Source organism: Silene latifolia, chromosome 11, assembly GCF_048544455.1.
Source record: "Silene latifolia isolate original U9 population chromosome 11, ASM4854445v1, whole genome shotgun sequence".
In the NCBI taxonomy this organism is placed as follows: Eukaryota; Viridiplantae; Streptophyta; class Magnoliopsida; order Caryophyllales; family Caryophyllaceae; genus Silene; species Silene latifolia.
The window spans coordinates 129,224,017-129,241,948 of NC_133536.1; the positions used below are offsets into that span (position 1 = coordinate 129,224,017).

The 17,932-nt window shown below is 34.2% G+C and overlaps 1 protein-coding gene across 1 annotated transcript; it reads right to left on the reverse strand.

Annotated features, from left to right (window-relative positions):
- Positions 1 to 1,581: 1,581 nt before the first annotated feature.
- LOC141611904 (dolichyl-diphosphooligosaccharide--protein glycosyltransferase subunit 1B) lies at positions 1,582 to 13,010 on the reverse strand. The gene is made up of 8 exons (XM_074430555.1): positions 12,582 to 13,010; positions 12,444 to 12,488; positions 11,297 to 11,925; positions 9,269 to 9,416; positions 5,348 to 5,527; positions 5,181 to 5,249; positions 2,829 to 2,918; positions 1,582 to 1,959 (listed from the first exon to the last, which is right to left on the reverse strand). The coding sequence occupies exons 1-8, from the start codon at positions 12,702 to 12,704 to the stop codon at positions 1,825 to 1,827; spliced, it is 1,419 nt and encodes a 472-aa protein (XP_074286656.1). The 5' UTR covers positions 12,705 to 13,010; the 3' UTR covers positions 1,582 to 1,824.
- Positions 13,011 to 17,932: the final 4,922 nt, after the last annotated feature.

A 17,932-nucleotide genomic window follows, 5' to 3' on the forward strand; every position in this document is an offset into this window, starting at 1 on the left:
TGCATTGGCTCCCTAATAACCCCCCCCCCCCCCCCAAACCGGTTTTTCCACTAGAAAAATGCCAATGGTTTTTCCTCTATAATTATTCACTACCTTACCTAATATTTTCTAGTGTTAGAAAATTATTACATTTTCTACAATTTGTGAAAACTTAGAGAAAGAAACCTCACAATATTACTCCCCTTGTCCGAAATTTTCAAGGGCCAATAAATCAATTTTTGTGTCATTTTTAAGTTAGATTAATATTATTACTAGTTCATAATAATATTGGTTATTAAGGGTATTCCTTGGGTATATGCTTTTGGGAGAGGTTCTAATTTGAACCTTGTTCATCCATTGTTGGAAAGCTCAAGAACTAACAAGGAGATCTTGTTGGTGCCCAAAATCCGAAACACAAATGTAAGAAGTGACGATTTCTTCTCTATTTTGTTTTATGTTTGCATGCATAAGATCTTGTATACTAATGAGATTAATGAATCCTAACAGACATGACCTTACACGATTACCGAAATTGGCAAGTATGGGGACTTTGAATTAATTTCTGACAATGGAAATAATTTAAAGTGAATGGGCAAAGGATAAAAAACCATACTATGAAGGAGCATTTGTGGGAGAGGTGGAAGTACTCCATGTTGAACCTCTTCCCCCCTAATCAAGAAACAAAATGAAAGGAGTTTGGTGGAGTCCTCCCTAAACACAATTTGTACATATTCTAACCTTCTAACTTTGCATCTCATTAAGCATTGTTACATTGCATGTTTAGTTGTGTCTTGCATGAGAGAAGGTAAAGGAGGGGTTGCTAATTGTATTTTTAGTGTGTAGATGGAGTGGTAATTTAGTTTGGGGATGCCTAATCACTTGCATTGCTATCACCCCACAATCAATGAGGACAAAAATTAATACGGAAATATAAGAGAAAAAATATATCTACATCCAAACATACACAAAAGTAAAGTGGAATATTACTCCCTTCTATTCTAGATAAACTTCCTCGTTCCCCTTATACATAAGGATTAAGGAAATTACACTACCCACGTATAATTAAATTTGAACCACTGAAACATAGTACCTCATATACAACCAAATTTAGACCACACAAAACTTCCCCAAAAATAGAAATAGTAAAGGTATTGTGAATTGGAGAAAGAGAAAATAGGAATGTTCATTTAGAATAGGATGGAGTATAAAATTTTCGAAAGAGCAAGAAGTAACCCAGCAAAGTAAATACTCGAACGCATAGATTGACATTGTTCATTGTTTTGATATAATCAAAACATTCGAAATTAAAACTCTCAGAATATTCTAGAAAACTGTATTACTTTGATTTATACCTTTAATCTTAAGATGAACGACTAAATATAGCTCTCCTAGGCTAAAATGGAAAACAAACAAAGTTGGAACTTAATCGGATAAAAATCAAGAAGCTAGATTGAAGAAAATTTCTAAAAATAGTGATACAAAAAGAGAGGCTCTATGGAAAGCGATGAAGAAACGAGAGTAACGTTGCTAGTTGCTACTCTGTGCTTGTCGGTTTACTTTGATTTTTTAGCTTTTAGATTTGAAGTGGATACACGGGTTAGCTTAACCGAATAGGGGGAATCGATTGGAATTAGCTTGAAAGCTGAATTACGAAGATAGTTTTAGACTTCTATCCAAGTAATTCACGCATTCAAAATCATGTAAATTGTGAATCATGATAGTACAGTATTTCCGTTTTTTTTTTTTTTTGTTTCTGCTACAGAATATAACTAGCAACATACGACTGGCAGTGATTCCCTCGCTAAGATATCGGTTTCTAGCAATCTCTCCCTAGCCTGCTGCATTTCAGGATGACTTCAATTTCTGAATGGAAAAATCACCATGAAGATATGCAATGCAAGCTAGAAAAAAGAGTAAGAACACGGACACCAACATCAACGGTTCAGCAAGCATGAATACCGGGTTGAACTTGTAATAAATCTGCATATAAAATGGAACATATTTAGCTGTTTGCACAACACAAGAAGCATATAAAATGTGGAACATATACAGAGGTCCACTATAAATTGAGAGTTGCGTATTCAAGTTGAAAGGACATGCAGCAGTTAAAAGTTAGCAATGTATGCTCCGTTCCATGATAGTCCCACTTGTTAGATTTGCATTAGTCTCTTTGTTAGTAGTTGTTGAATCTGATTATTAACAATCTTTATGTATCATCTTGTGAATGAGTTTTGTGCTTCGATTCATCTTGAGTTGTTTATCAAGCGGAAGATTAACTTATGTTAGGTGATAATTGTTTTATTAATGTCATTCATCTCTACTGAATCCCTTGTTCAAATCTTTTTTGTTGGATTAACCTTCTTTGCTTTAGTCAATTGATTAGATGATAAGGATCTCGGTTAGGTAAAGATCTTCCACTAATTAATTAAAACTTCAACTAATTGCATATTTGTTTGTTCTCTATCATTTGCTTTTTAGTGTTAATCCTAGATGATCATTAGATTGGTTACTCAAGTAATAAAAAAAACCCTTTGTTCTTCCACTAAGTAATGTTGTTGAACTCCATTGCAAAGTTGTTAGAGCTCAAAAGTTTATGATGCTTATTAACTCAACAATAGAGAATTTCTATTTGATGCCTAAAAATGCCTCATAATCAATTTTTTTAGTTGATCTTCAAGATAACACCAAGTTAAGTTGTCTAAATTCTAAAACATATCTAAAAAACCATATTTAGATTATTTTGCGTACAAATTGAAGGTTTCGAATTTTGGAACATTTGGTCGAGTTGGTTTGATAAGGTAACTCAGACATGGACCTCGTCAGGAAATTTTGACATATATTGGTCTTACCTGAAAGGCAGAATTGTGTTCTGGCACCACATTGCTTTTTTCTAGCACCACGACTGTCCGACCAATGATATCAAGATATGAATAAGTGGTCTGCACAAAAAACAGAAAAGGCATTTCAATGGGAGTAAGCCTCATGTAAAACAGTTTTACAATAACTTGCTGCAGAACTATACGATTAAAGATTAAAAGGTCACTCACAGTTGATACTGATGAGTAAAGAAACATATTATAAACTAATAAAGAGCATTGTTGAGGTGACCAACAATAAGAAAATGATCGCCAAATAAGATGGTCACTCATCCTACTGAATGGGTCAATAATAAAGTGGTTTTACAGTAAGTTAACAATTTCTACGCAATATATTTAGGTAGGAGTATTAGCCGTTGGTCGAGGGGGAAGGTAGATTATCTGAATACTTCACAGAAAGTTAAGTCAAATAAACCAAAGTTAAAACATATAATTGATACTGGGAACTAGAAGTTAAACCCAAAGCTAATGCGTCATACGGCTACCAAAGTATCAACCTTCCCCCTCAACCCACGGCTAATAAAGTTGAACCAAAGCTAATATGTGCTACTCGTCAGATTAGAAAGCTAATAATTGACACAATACGTAATGAGACGTAACGACAAGGTCCAACAAAGCACGAACTATAAGAAGAGTCTCTGTTTCTCAATTACTCATATGTAAACAAACACAGCTCTACATTCCACACTTAATTGAAAATGCACCACCTTCAAAGAAATCAAAGAAGTTGACACCAAGAGCTGAAACATTGCATTATAAGAGAGAATAGAGAGAACAAATGCTGAGCAATAAAGTGGCAAAGCATTCCTCAAAAATCATCCTTTGTTATCAAGATCTAATTCTTTCCCAATTTTGGACATTGCATGACACAAAAGGTAGACTTTGGCAAAGAGTCTCACCCATTAGTTTGAATATTGTACCTATTCTTAATAACATGAAATTGATGTTGGAAGGACTTGCTATTCTTTTTCTCCCCTCTCTCCAAGAGGATCCGGTGAGACAAGCACGCTAGGTGGTATGAAATAAGACTGCATGGGGGTATCAGCCTCAAAATCTTTGTAGCTCGCTTTCCTCCTTCTCTCACTTCAGGCATCAGTGCCTTGAAGTTGTCAATGTTCTCGCAGGTCGGAACGCGGCGGGGGAAGGAGGGGGGCATTGGGTGAGTCAGCAACGAATTCCCCATACAAATACCCCATACAGATAGAACCACTTATCAAAAAGATATTTTGAAGGCTTCGAGGTCGAGGTCTCATTAGCCGAAGAAGACCCCGAGGCCCTGAGCTCTTAACTTCCACTTTCGGGTAGGGATTCCAACCCTAACATCGTTACCTATGGTGGGAAGAGTGATAACCACTTTCCCACTAATGCATCATTCTTATGAACCACTTGAGTACACCGTAAACCACCTTCGATCTTTGATCTTCAAAGTACCTCTCAACTACTAGCTGATCCCTCTTTTCATCGTTAGTCCTTGACCACAAAAAAGTTTCTCGTAATTATTCCAAATCGTTTTGCTCTTTTCCTACCCTAATTAGTAGCTTAAACAATGAGAGAAAACATAATGGCAACGAAGAGAGACAGTATAATCATCATTATTTATCCTTCTATAAAGGCCTTTTCCTTGGCACCACATTGATATTATCCCAATTATCCAACATGATAGAACATGCCCGCTAAAATCCTCCCTACGACCATACCGTTAACATTCGGAAGTACTTTCGAGGAAAACGACCCTATATGAGTTCCCACACTTTGCACAAAATCTAGGCCCCAAATGACAAGAATCTCCCTTGAAGGATGAAAGCTCTAATGCCATGACAAGTTTTTCACAAACTCATTCGTGAATTCCAAAAACTAAAACCTCCTCAATCAAGATAATTCTCGAATAACGGCCGAGCCAGTTAACATTCTAGCTTACTGTCACGGTATTCATCATAGTTCCCACCATAGATCTCCTTACTACAACCATGCCCATTCAATTTTAACTAAGTAATGTTTTAGATTCGGTAAGAAACCACCTTTTTTCCTACTCAAAAACCAGGAGAGAGGAGGGGCTAACAGTTAGAAAGATGTATGATTATTACAGGTACCTTGGAAATACGTAAAACGAGAATAACAAAATATAAAAAAAAAAAAAAAAATTATGAATGCCCCCACTTTCTATTAAAGTTGATTACAAACCAAAGAGGAGATGCACAGAAATTTTATGATTAAAATTGCAACAATAAATAATAACACCACAAACAACAGGTTAGAGGTCCAATGTGAGTAAAAAAAAGGACAACCAAAGTAAATCAAGATTGAATTTCGAAAGTAATAATCTACCTCCAAATGTTGTTCTACTGCGAAAGGTACCACAACAGTAGGATCTTTTGACCCTTCAGGCAGAGCTACCTGCATTTCGGAGTCATATAAAACAGGAACAACAATAATCAGAAATTGTGAAACAAATTCTAAGGTAACATACAAAGATCTCATAACTTCCAACATACTTTTATGGTTAGCTTGTCAACAACAGTCTCTTCAATAGGACAACCGAAAGTAAAGTTCAGATAACGCCTGCCGTCACTTGACTCAAAAAGGAAGTCCTCCAGGGGTAAGTTATATCCAACAACAAAGGTAGCTCTCCAACCTCCAAATAGTGGATAGCGAGGCTCTATTTCCAGCTCTGACTGTCAATAGCACAATATTACACATTACTGATAGAATTTAGCTTCATGAACTCGATGTTGCCAAAGTACACTTATAGGAGCATTAAGGACACACTGGCAATGCAAATGTCCTAATCAAGCAAATCCTCTTGAATTTGTGACTCCATTGTTTGGAATATAGATGAGTGGGCTATATTTCCCCACATTTAGAAACAAGGTAGCTAAATTACTTCAACCACCATAAGCCGAGTACATAAACAAGGCAAAGTGGAAGAGGACACATGTGCAGCGGAGTCCATGAGGATCAGACTCAAGCACATAGCCACATTATCTTACATTTGTACTAAGGACTCCTTTTATGGCGTATCAACAAATAAGAAAACAGATGGACTTTGGAAATGGCTCCTCCCTGCACGGCTTCTAATTTACAAATCGAGACATTCTTTTAAATAGTTCATTCAAAAAATTTGAGGATTATTTCGAATGCTCAAAGCGATAATTATCATAAAAGGAATAATAGGATCGCATTTTAAATAAAATTATTCGAAACATTCTTTAAAATAGTATATGTCAAATTTCAGTGGATTATTTCAAATTTTTAACGAAACGAAAAATTCAAGTGAAATAAATTTGTTGATAATAAGGTATTCTTGTTAAAAATATGAAGTATTTTAAATGAAATCTTTTGGGAACTATAAACATAAAACCAAATTATTTAATTATAAACATATTGCTACATCAATAACATAGAGGGAAATAAGGACTTTAGTTATAGGTGATCAAAATAAGGATTTAATTATAAATAATATTTTGATTATGTTCCAATCTTATATTTTAAGATATCTAAAGTCGAACTAGGAAGGTACTATGTTATAGTGTAAGGTTATTGTATAAAAAAAAAACATTTCGTTATAGGTCAAAATACTAGCACATAATTATTTATCCGTATATTGTCACTAATTAAGGTGTTGTTTGGCCTAGTTTTAGAAGTGTTTTTGTAAATGAAAAAGTAGAAGTTAGGTCAAACACTATTTTTAAGGGAGTGTAAAACTACTTTTAAAAAGCGCGAAAGTGGTAATTGAGCCTCATAACTTTGCCTAATTGTGAAATTAAACCCCTTAAGTTTAGATTGTAGTAATTAGGCCCCATAAGTTATATAAAAGGTAAAGTTAAACCCCTTACCCAAAATCTCATGAGAAATTCAATATATCATGTATAAAAAGTGAAATTGATTATATTTTTTACAAAATATACAATCAAAATTCAAAAAAAAAAAAAATAACAATGAAATTATAATCTAAAATGAATTAACATAAATTAGGGAAGATTTTAAATTATTTTATAAAAAAAAATATTTAAATTTATAAAATAACTAAATATTTTTCCTAAAATTGTGTTAACAATTCTTTAACAAATAAAATGTATGTAATTTTATTTTTTTTGAAAAAAAAAACGTGAATACTCTAAAAATATGTGCCTGGTTTTAATTGTCTAAAGTTTTCTTGGGTAACAAAGAGATTTTTTTAATAAAAAAACGTTTTTTTCCTCAAAAAATATAAAATAAAATAAACAATTTCATTTTTTCAGAATTTAAAAACATAATTTTATTTACATTTAAAAAATCCGCTTTTCTTATTTTAAATAAACATAACTAATACCGTTTTTTACAATATGAGAAAACGAATTTCGCATGAGATTTTAGTATGGGGCTTAATTTCACTTTTTACAAAAGTTTAGGGGTCTAATCACCCCAATTTAAAGGGGTTGAATCTCACGATTAGACTAAGTTTAGGGGCTAATTTACTACTTTCGCGTTTTAAAAAGCCATAAACTACCCACTAGGCCACTAGAAGTAGAAGTAGCAAATTGGTGCTTCTACTTCTAATTTTTGTTTTGTATTCATAAGATTTTATCACATGCAAAAAATAATATTTGAGTGTCTATACAAAATATTTCCAAATTTCGTCAATATAAATAATTAAATATCATTCAATTGATAATATTTGGGGTACGTGTGATATTTTTAAAAAAAGAAACAAAAATTGCTCACTTGGCCAAACATATCAAACAACGAAAAAAAAAAAATTTAAAAATTTGGCCAAACTTACAAATTTTCTAAGAAGTAGTTTATAAAGAAATCCTTTTAAAAAGGAAAAACACTTTTTATAAAAGCAAGGCCAAACACCCCCTAATTTATTGCACTAGTATTGTTATAAGAATGGAAGCCCAAATTAAATATGTTACAATATGAGAACACATTTAGTAATATAGTTTTGTTCAACAACTTGTATGGAAGTTACATTTTAAATTAATATAACACTAGTTTCGATCCCGCGCAATGAATGCGCGGTATTTATAGAGTTATTAATATAGACCCCGTGCAATATATGCACGGTATTTATAGAGTATTACTTTTTACTCTATTATTTATAAAATTTAAATTGACAATTTACTTATTTTTCACGTTTCTCCTTAACGTATTTTGATTAGAGAAATAAATAAAAATTTAAATCGTAAGAAGGAATAAAATGAGTATTTTTTTTTCACCTAGAAATTAACAATGTCTATTTACAAATAACATATTATTTAGATGCACATTTTTATCATAAAAAGTCAATGAATTTTAACAAATATTTACTAATAACATATTTATTAGCCCCAACTTATTATCATTAAAAGTCAATAAGTTTTTATCAATAAGTTCTTTAAAAAACGAATTTCCTTATCCTAAAAAGATCGGAGATAAATTTGTGCAGAATGTAAAATATTAAATGTTATAAATATTTAAATACAAAATATTATATCCATTTATAACTTATCATGTCCGCACCTATAGTATATGCTAAAAATACCAAGCACTATTTTAGGAAATATGTTTTAGGCGGGAAAAGTTGGAGTTTCGCCAATTCATTTGGTAAATAGGGGATGAAGAACAAGTGTCAACATAACTAGGAGTCGACGACAGAATCGGATCATAGGGTCGTACGAATCATAAAATCGAGTTATGATTCTAGATTTCAAGGTTTTTATCAAATACCATCATAACATCTTTCAAACTCAAGATTCTATCTAGGATTGGTATCTGTCACGTCATACGTCATACTGTTTCACGATCCGAAACGGGATTCTAACAAAAACAGTTAAAGCCTAAGGTAAGCAAAGTGAGATAAATAAAACCATCATCAAACACCCAACATGAATTTTTTTTTTCTCAAACGAAAGAACCATAAAATATCAATTGGGTGCTACTCCAAAATTCTGTAAATTGCGGTTGGCACTTGGCAGCAACGTTGCTTAAACTTCAGGAATTCACAAATGAATATGCTATACACACTTAAAAGAGTATATCAAGCTATCATCAAACATCTACAATGGCAAGGCACAATATTAGCAGAGGGAGAAGGGCCCATATTCATTTCGCATGAAATGTCGTACATTGCTACATTGCTAGTCAGACACAATCATTATTCTTTTATGGGTTGATTAGTGAGTGGGATAGACAAAGTTACTTAGGACTGATGCAATAAAAGAATTAATGATGACGGCTGAAAGGGAGAGGATGACGAGTGAAATTTTGTGAATCAAATAATTTCGAAATTTACGCCAGTTGTTGCACCATAAATGCCCACAAACATGGGTCTCAACACCAAAAGGCAGAAGCAGCCTGGAAACACACCAAATGTAATTTACACAGCATATATTCCCCCACACGATTCTCAGTCATGCACAATGAAAGATAGAAGCATATGGTGACTAAGTTACCTTCCTTAAGCCCACTCGCAAATGTGAAGACGAGATATTTCCTATATTGTCTCTGTAGTAAACAGAGTGAACTCTAGGAGGCAGTCTTGCTAGGAGCCTCTTGAATGAAGCTACACCACTTACGGATGGTCGAGACTGATATTCCACCCTGCCAAATATACCAACCAAGAAAATATATTGGAAGCAAAAATAAGCATTTATATATAAGATATACATAAAATACAAGAAACTTCCGTAAAGAGTTTAGAGAACAAGAACAACTAATGATATATGTTAAAGCGCCTGCCAATATCAAATCAAAAGCTGACCATATAGTAGTCTACTAGGTGGTATATGGCCTTAAGATCTCCCTACACCGGAGACACTGGACTAGGGATGTCAATGGGGTGGGTACAAGTGGAAACCGCCCCGTACCCGCCCCGGTAGGGTGGGGGCGGGATGGATTTTGCATCTTATCCACTTCATACCGCCAATCATTAAAAAAATTAATAGTATTATGATGATTTTATAAATCTTACTTTGTTATAACTAAGATATAATGGTAATAGTGCCTATTTTATAAAGTTTTTTCCTAACTTCTTTGGTGATCAACTAAATTATAAATATAAAGATAAATTCAAAACAATAGGAAATAAATACTAGTAATTAAATAAAATTTTGGTGTAGCGGGTTAATGGGTAAGTGGGGCGGTACGGTTTTATATTTCCACCGGTTGGGGAGGGTATGGTTTTGGAAACTTGTACCCACCATGGGTGGTGGGGCGGGTATGGGTACGAGTTTTCCTTGGTGGGTATGGGTACGGGGGAGCCTATGTCACCACCACCACGCCCCAATGACATCCATAGTCTGGACTGAAACAGATTACTGCTCCAACAATCTCCTTGTATCAATAACTCTTAACAAAATCAAAACCCTGCATTGACTTACTCTCCCCTCCCTGCACCGGAACTGACAACATTAATACAACTTTGAGGGAGCAAGGAAGACAAATCTGAAAATCTATTGTTAATAATATAGTATTTCAAATAACGACACATACACCTGCTCTTATGGGAGCATGAACAATCATGACTGCATATAGTAGGCAGCAATGAACGAAAAAGTCAATCAACTTGAGATAGTGTTTGGACACCTAAAATTGATTTAAACCATTTGAAATTTGTAAATTGATAACTTGAATTCCAGTTTCAATTCTATGAACTTCAAGTCCCTAAATTTTCCCACCAGTTGGAAACAACAAACGCTTCAATTGGAACTTATTTTCGTAATAAGATTTTCAAATTAGACCTTTTAAATTTATATTAAACTTATCTTATATACATAATACATACTATGCTCATCAAAATTCGGGTCAGAAAAGAAATGAAAACATAAATACAGTTAAAAAGATGAACAAACTTATTAACCTTAATATTCTATTTTGCAGCCATAAATAAATCCAAACATCTATCCAGGTGATTAAAGTTCGGTCACAACAAGCCGCTGTTATTGCTATATAAAAAATAAAAAAAAATGTTGCCCAAATGAATGTGATTGACAACATTGGTGAATCTGGAGTGCTGCAAGTGTTGACCATAGAAAAGCTACTGTTGAAGTCCGTAATTATCAGTCGATTTTCTCAATTTTAAATTCGAATAGTGTCGATGTTCGATAAGTTGGAGTATAATGTGATCTTACAAAAATGGCAGGTAGATGATGCAATTATAATAGATAACTAGGAAAGAGAAAGGAGACGAGGATAGAGTGTATTTAATGGTGTGGTAGGTGTTGAAAGCATATTGAGAGTGATTGATTCTAAAATGACGAGGGGAGGGAACGCGGGGTCTCGTTCCAAAACCAAAGTTTTAGAGCTGGCAAACGTTATATTTAGAGGAAATCTAGATTATCAAATGAAATTTTATTTTCCAAATAGACCATAAAATAATTTATGCAATGCAATGCAAATCAGCAAGTAGAGACAATGCTATTAGCTCCAAGACAATACTGTGACTTAGGAACCCACAAGACCAGCAAAGATACAAGGCATACCTGGAAAATACACCTTTAAGTCGAGCACCAGCATTTACCAAACTGTAGTGATCTCTAACTTGTACGCTACCCCAATGTGAGATTTCAATTTCACGTACAAGCTCTTCAACAACAGCAAATGGATTGTTGTTCTCAAAGTGAACAATGATTGGGGAAAATGAGTATGGAGCTTGATCAGTATATGGCCCATATGTCAATTCCTGACCAGCACGGTGGGTGGGCTCCACATTTGTAAATGATTCCACTCGAGTACTAGGAGTTCTAATTAAGGTAGCTTGTTGCTCAATATGATAAGGCGATAATATGATGGCACTGTCACGGTAATGAACCAATTGAGATTCTGACTGACTTATTTCTGATGGGAAAGGTTCAAGGGACTGAGTTAATATGTAAAGTATCTCTAAGGTTACAGCGGCATTTGGCTTTAGGGGTTCAAGTAAATTTATGGAGAAGTATTTGGTCCCACTTGGTCCATCAGGTAGCTTAGGATTGACATCAACAGTAGTGTGTTTGTTCTTTTTCTTCTTTACACCTTCTACTGCTGCCTTCAACAATGCTAGATGATCAACCTGATTTGGTGGAAAAGCAAGGACGGCTTCTGATGCAGGAGACGATCCTCTGTTTTCAACCTGAAAGGCTTCAACGGATCAGACCACCTTAACTCTAGTACAAGACATCTCACATGCGTCACTAAATCTATGTCTTTATATATTCCTCACGTTTTTATAAGCGTGAGAGTAAGCTATCTCGTTACATATTACTCCGTATAAGTTTTTGTCATCAGATTAAAGATATACATATGAAAAAATTGGTTAAGCTTCAACCTAGTAACTAGTTCGTCCATTTTGACTAAGAAGATCTTCCGACTTAAGAAAAATTTTAGGCAAAGGGAGTAACTAGTTCATATTCAGAATCAAACTCTTAGCCAACAACACTTTTAGCCAACAACACTTTTAGCCAACTGAGATTCAAATGCCGGAAGCGGAATCCAGAAACTTAAGAAAAATTTTAGGCAAATAACGTAATTCATGTACCCATCCCAAACTTGCGAAACTCAAACTTGTACGGCTATACGAACCATCTATTCAATAAATAAACATTAATGAATTCCTTTTCACAGAACAATAAATGGATATACAAAGATTACCTTAAGAGTCAAGAACACCTTGATAATGTGAGAAGTCAAATCGATCTGCATCAACAACACAAATATCAAAAATCATTATGTTGAAATAAACAATTGAATAAGTATGAATCAATCAATTAAGGATCAAATATTAATTACGCGGCGTTCGGCATTGGTGATGCGCAGATCATGATCGGCGACAGCATAGAGCATCAAGGTAAATAAGAGTATGAGAGGAATAGCTATGGAAGCCGCATTTGCATTTCTCAGATTTGTCGCCATGCTTGGCTGATACTGTTATCGAAACTCACTGCTACACCACCGAAGACCTTGATTTATAGGTCTATTGACTAGCATCTGGTCTCTCTTGTCACGGTTACATATTACGACGGTTGCAAATATGTGTATTTTAGATAAAAAGTAACCATAAGCCACTCATAAAACAAAGCGTCTTGCTTCCCGTCACAAGCTGAAGAAAGGTGGGGCACCTCCCATGTGCTTCCCCACTCAGAGGAAATGGTATTCGTCACAAGCTTGTGACGGATATCGCCGTCTTCAATGAGATTTTGTGTAAAATAAATGTCACATATTAAATAATGGTCACATCGATAAATATTATTAAAAGAGTAGACATTAAACGCCACGTAGACAAATGTGACATGGCAACAATTAATTGTGACGTGGCAAAATATAGTCCACGTGGAATTACTAGCATAGTAGTACACATGAAAAAAAATTATTAATTCCACATTTAAAAGTTACTCTCATAATTAATGGTAAAAAACTAAATTTAGAAAATTTTAATTTCATAGGATAATTTTTAAATCACTCTCATGGATAGTGGATTTAATAATAATAATAATAATAATAATAATAATAATAATAATAATAATAATAATAATAATAATAATAATAATAATAATAAGGATTTTTTTGTCAGAAACTACCTTTTATTTAGGGTCATTTGTGAACAACTACCTTTCATTTTATTTTTGGCTTTCAACTACCTTTCATTTCTTCATTTTGCGAAAGACTACCAAAAATCCACTTAAAGTGAAAAAAAGTCAACTTTAAGGCGTTGACTTGCTCTTTTCTCCTTTTTTCACACATATAACCTATATTTCTCCCTTTGTTCACCCAACAAAATCCGAAAAAGCTCTTCTCCATGCTCAACACCTTATCAAAAGTTTGTTCAAAGCAATACCAACGTATCAACCATCTCCATCTCCATCTCCGTCGTCACCTTTACTACCATTTTCACATTCACCCTTACATTTCAACAACCTTATAAACTACTCATGATTCATCAATCTACTGTTCATCTAAGTCATATTAAAGTACCTTCTTTCTCTCTTTATGGTAAGATGATGGGTATAAGAAAACTAATGAGATAGTAGCACACAAGTGATCCTAAGAATGAATCAATGTTTTTTTTTTTCCGAATAGTTAACACTAGGAGTTAATTTTGCCAACAAGGTCATAATAGATCATTATTGTTGAAGAATTATTTACAATGTTAAGATTAATATCAATGATGATTTTGTTTCAGTGATTAGGACTTTGCTTAGGATAAGAGATAGACAAATTGAGGTGATTAATGTTGGGTTTAATCAATCTTTATTATCGATTATTAGGGTTATGAAGTAAAGAGTTAGATTCAACATGAAATAGTAAGTCAATGCCAAAGTTGACTTTTTTTTGCCGGAAATGGATTTTTGGTAGTTTTTCGCAAAATGAAGAAATGAAAGGTAGTTGAAAGCCAAAAATAAAATGAAAGGTAGTTGTTCATAAATGACCCTAAATAAAAGATAGTTTCTGACAAAAAAACCCTAATAATAATCTATAAATATAATTAAAAAGTAAGCTAAACTATCAACCATCAACTATATGTCTTATTTTAATTTCATAAGATAATTTATAAACCACTCTCATGCAAACCTTTTACATTACATTTCTCCTTCCTCCATATTTATGTATGTAAAATCAATAACTCTATAATCTAAATACAAAATCTATATATCTAACTTAAAGGCATGCTAAATTACCTATCATAATCTTGTTGGAGCCGGTGTCCTCCAGTTAGTGCGGATAACGTTATTGCACGTACACTTGTACAGACAAGTGAGAGCTTGTTGGGGCTGGTGTCATCCACAGTTAGTGCAATGACATATAAATCTCTAAAAGGATTAAAGGGTATACTTTTGTATTATTATCAGTTGGTCCACGTTTATCAATAACGGTTGGCTTGCTAGATAAGTTTGACGTTATTGTCATACAGATGGCGGTGATCAACTGGTCCCTAAAAGTCACACCTATAGGATACGTTTGAGAGATGTGACGGTATGAAAATACAGTCATGTTGATGCCTAATATGACTAAGCAGTTAGTCGGAGTTATTGACTAATAATTAGTCAAACGCGATGTTGAGATAATTATTTAATACGGATTAAATAATACTGGCTAAAGTGAATTAAGCGGTTAATTCGTAAATTGAATATAAACGGTTATATTTAAATTAATGTATATTGAATTAATTATACGATATTGTCATTGTCGGACAAGTATTAATATTTCGACTAATTAGTGTTACTAGTCGATATTTTAATATCCGATATAGAATGATGATTTATAATTAAAACCCGTCATATACATTTTAGCGAAACGAGTCGGACCACGAATTAAATAAGGAGAAAGTGAAAAGCCCACTCCTCCTTGAGCTCACGGTTTGGCCGAACAAAAGGAGAGTCCTTCTCTCCTTTTGACCTAATCATTCTCATTTGCACAAAAATTAGGGTTTCGGAGGCATTCTCTCTGAAATTCTAGATCTCACATCAAAACTCACAAAAAGGCTCTCTCAATATTGCAAGGCAATTAGAGAGTAATTTCTAGCACAAGGGGCATAGTCTCAGACGATCTTGGGTGCAACGATTAGGAGGAAATCTATATTGATTTCTGTTCTTAGGCCGAAATTCACAGGACCCGAGGTTGATTCTTGTTCTTTTATCGTTTTCTCTTGTTTTTCGTTTATGATAATTAATCACATGATAATTTGCGTTATAGTCCTTAATTTTAAGGGGTTTTATACGGATATTACCCTACAAGTGGTATCAGAGCGAGGCCACGTAAATTTTTCATCGTGATTTTCATAAAACGATTTGAATCGATATTTTTTTCTTGAAAACCGTGACATTATTGTACACGGTACTGTTTCATTTTTTTTTTTTTCGTCTTTGTTGTAAATGATCAATTTAACTATTCAGATCGATCGGTCGATCGAGAATTTATTAGTGTCTCGATCGATTGGTTTTGTTTGCGATTTGTTTTTGCATATTGTTATTATAATCGGTCTTTATAGCAATATGTTAAAGTTTTATCAATTGTAGATTTAATTTTATACGAATTATGTCAAAATTGCAATTGGTTTTATTTTGTCAAATCGATTTCGAGAGGAAATATGAATATGCTCTCGGTTGAGCCGCTGAAATGAACCGCTGAAATTTTTTTTTTTGTGTTTTATTTTTTTGTGGCCATAAAATGTATATTATACGGATGTTGTACACTCGCTTGATTGTGAAACGGTTCATACACGTACCATTTAGTTATTTTAAAGCGATTTAAAGTAACGTATTGTCATGAATTAAAATTAAGTTGATAGAAGCGGTTTTGTCACATAATTTTAATCGTTAAAAGGTGGTTTGGATAAATTTTACATAATTACGGAATTATGTCACGAATAAATTTTATTTTAGTTGATGCATTTTTATTTATCGTTACCTTTGAATTCCATGAATGTTTTTTTTATTACGTATTTAATTTTACAATCGTTTGTAACTTAGTGTGGCCTTAGTAGAACGTGTTACCGTAATGATGGAACACGGTCTTGGTTGTATTTTGAGATCTCGCATCTCCGTTTTGGATTTTTCCTTGTAATTACAGTTTTAATTTAGAATGTAAATAGGTTTATATTTTGTAAATTTTAAATTGTAATTTTGAGAAGACCAAAGATGGAGATCGGATGCTCACTCATTTGCATGGATCAAGATGGAACATCAAGACAAGCTTCTCGGGTCCAACGGGGGATTCCAAAGTTGTATTATGTTCATTTTGCTAGGATAGGCCACACTAGGACTTTTATTTACGTTTTACATTTGTTTTATGTTTTTCATCGTAACGATAGTTTGCATCATATTCCGCCTAAAACCAAACCACCTAATAATTGCATGAAAACTGACTCATATAGAGGTTACGCGTTAGTTTTTTTGACATACAGATGTCACACGGTCTAAATAAGCCATCACCCAAGTTAATTCATTCATGTAATGCTAGTTTTTTCGTTCACTTAAAATGAATTAAAACTAAGTTGATGGGATCTTCCTCGTATAAACAAAAATTGAGAATAGTCTTTATAGGTCAAACTCCAATGAATCCCTTCTTCGTCGGTAAGCATAATATGACCCCTTCTACGTCGGGTAAGTTGGAACTGATTGACCTATTTTATCTCAACACTATGGTCACTCGTACGATCCTGTGATTATGGTGGACTAAAGATAGGATTTACGGAGATCTATCGACCAAGAGTTCTAACGGTAGAACTAGCCAAACAGTTGGCTTATCAATTTACAGAAATTGAGTCTTGGAATCATTTTTATAATTCTTGAGGTAGATCAATTATACAAGTGCAATGAGTCTACACGTTAAAATGAATTTTAATTAGACTTAAATCACCTCGATGAGTTGCTTATTTCGTTTTGTTTTTCCTTTCTTTTTCAGTGTAGAACACGATAATTTAAACTGCTAATAACAAAATGGCTGGCCGTATGAACGACCCAATGCCAAGTGCCACATTGGACCGTGAGTCCTGGCTTCGGATCTTCATGAATCAGATGAATCAGTCTACTCGGATCGAAGAATGATGAATCAAACTTCGCGGATTGGGAGGCGGCATTACGGAATCTTGCCATTCCGACGGGAAGCTCAAATATCTGGTAGAGCCCATCCCGCCAAACCCAGGCCCCACGGCTGGAGCTAACGAGATCGCCACATATAGCGATTTCGTCATGGAAGCGGGTGCGATAAAGAACGTACTCATTTTTGCAATGGAATCCAATTTGCAGAAACGCTTCATAGCCCAAGATGCAAACAAGATTTTCACCACGCTCACTAAGGAATTCTCGAAAGCACCGAGAATCGTGACCTATGAGCATACCTGTCGCTTCTTTGAGGCGAAACTCCAAAAGGGCCAACCGGTTAGCCCACACATTCTCAGCATGATTGAGAATGTCGAGAAACTGGAGGCACTTGATTGTAAGATCAGCGAGAATATCGTGATTGACCGCATGCTTCATTCACTCCACGATGGTTTTGCGCTCTTTAGAGCCAATTACTATATGAATGATTTGAAGAAAAGTCCCCATGCACTACACTCCCTTCTCGTACAGACCGAGAAGGACATGAAGTTTAGTGGGAGCCTGAAACAGGATGTTCTCGTTGTGTCAAACAAGGGCAAGGGT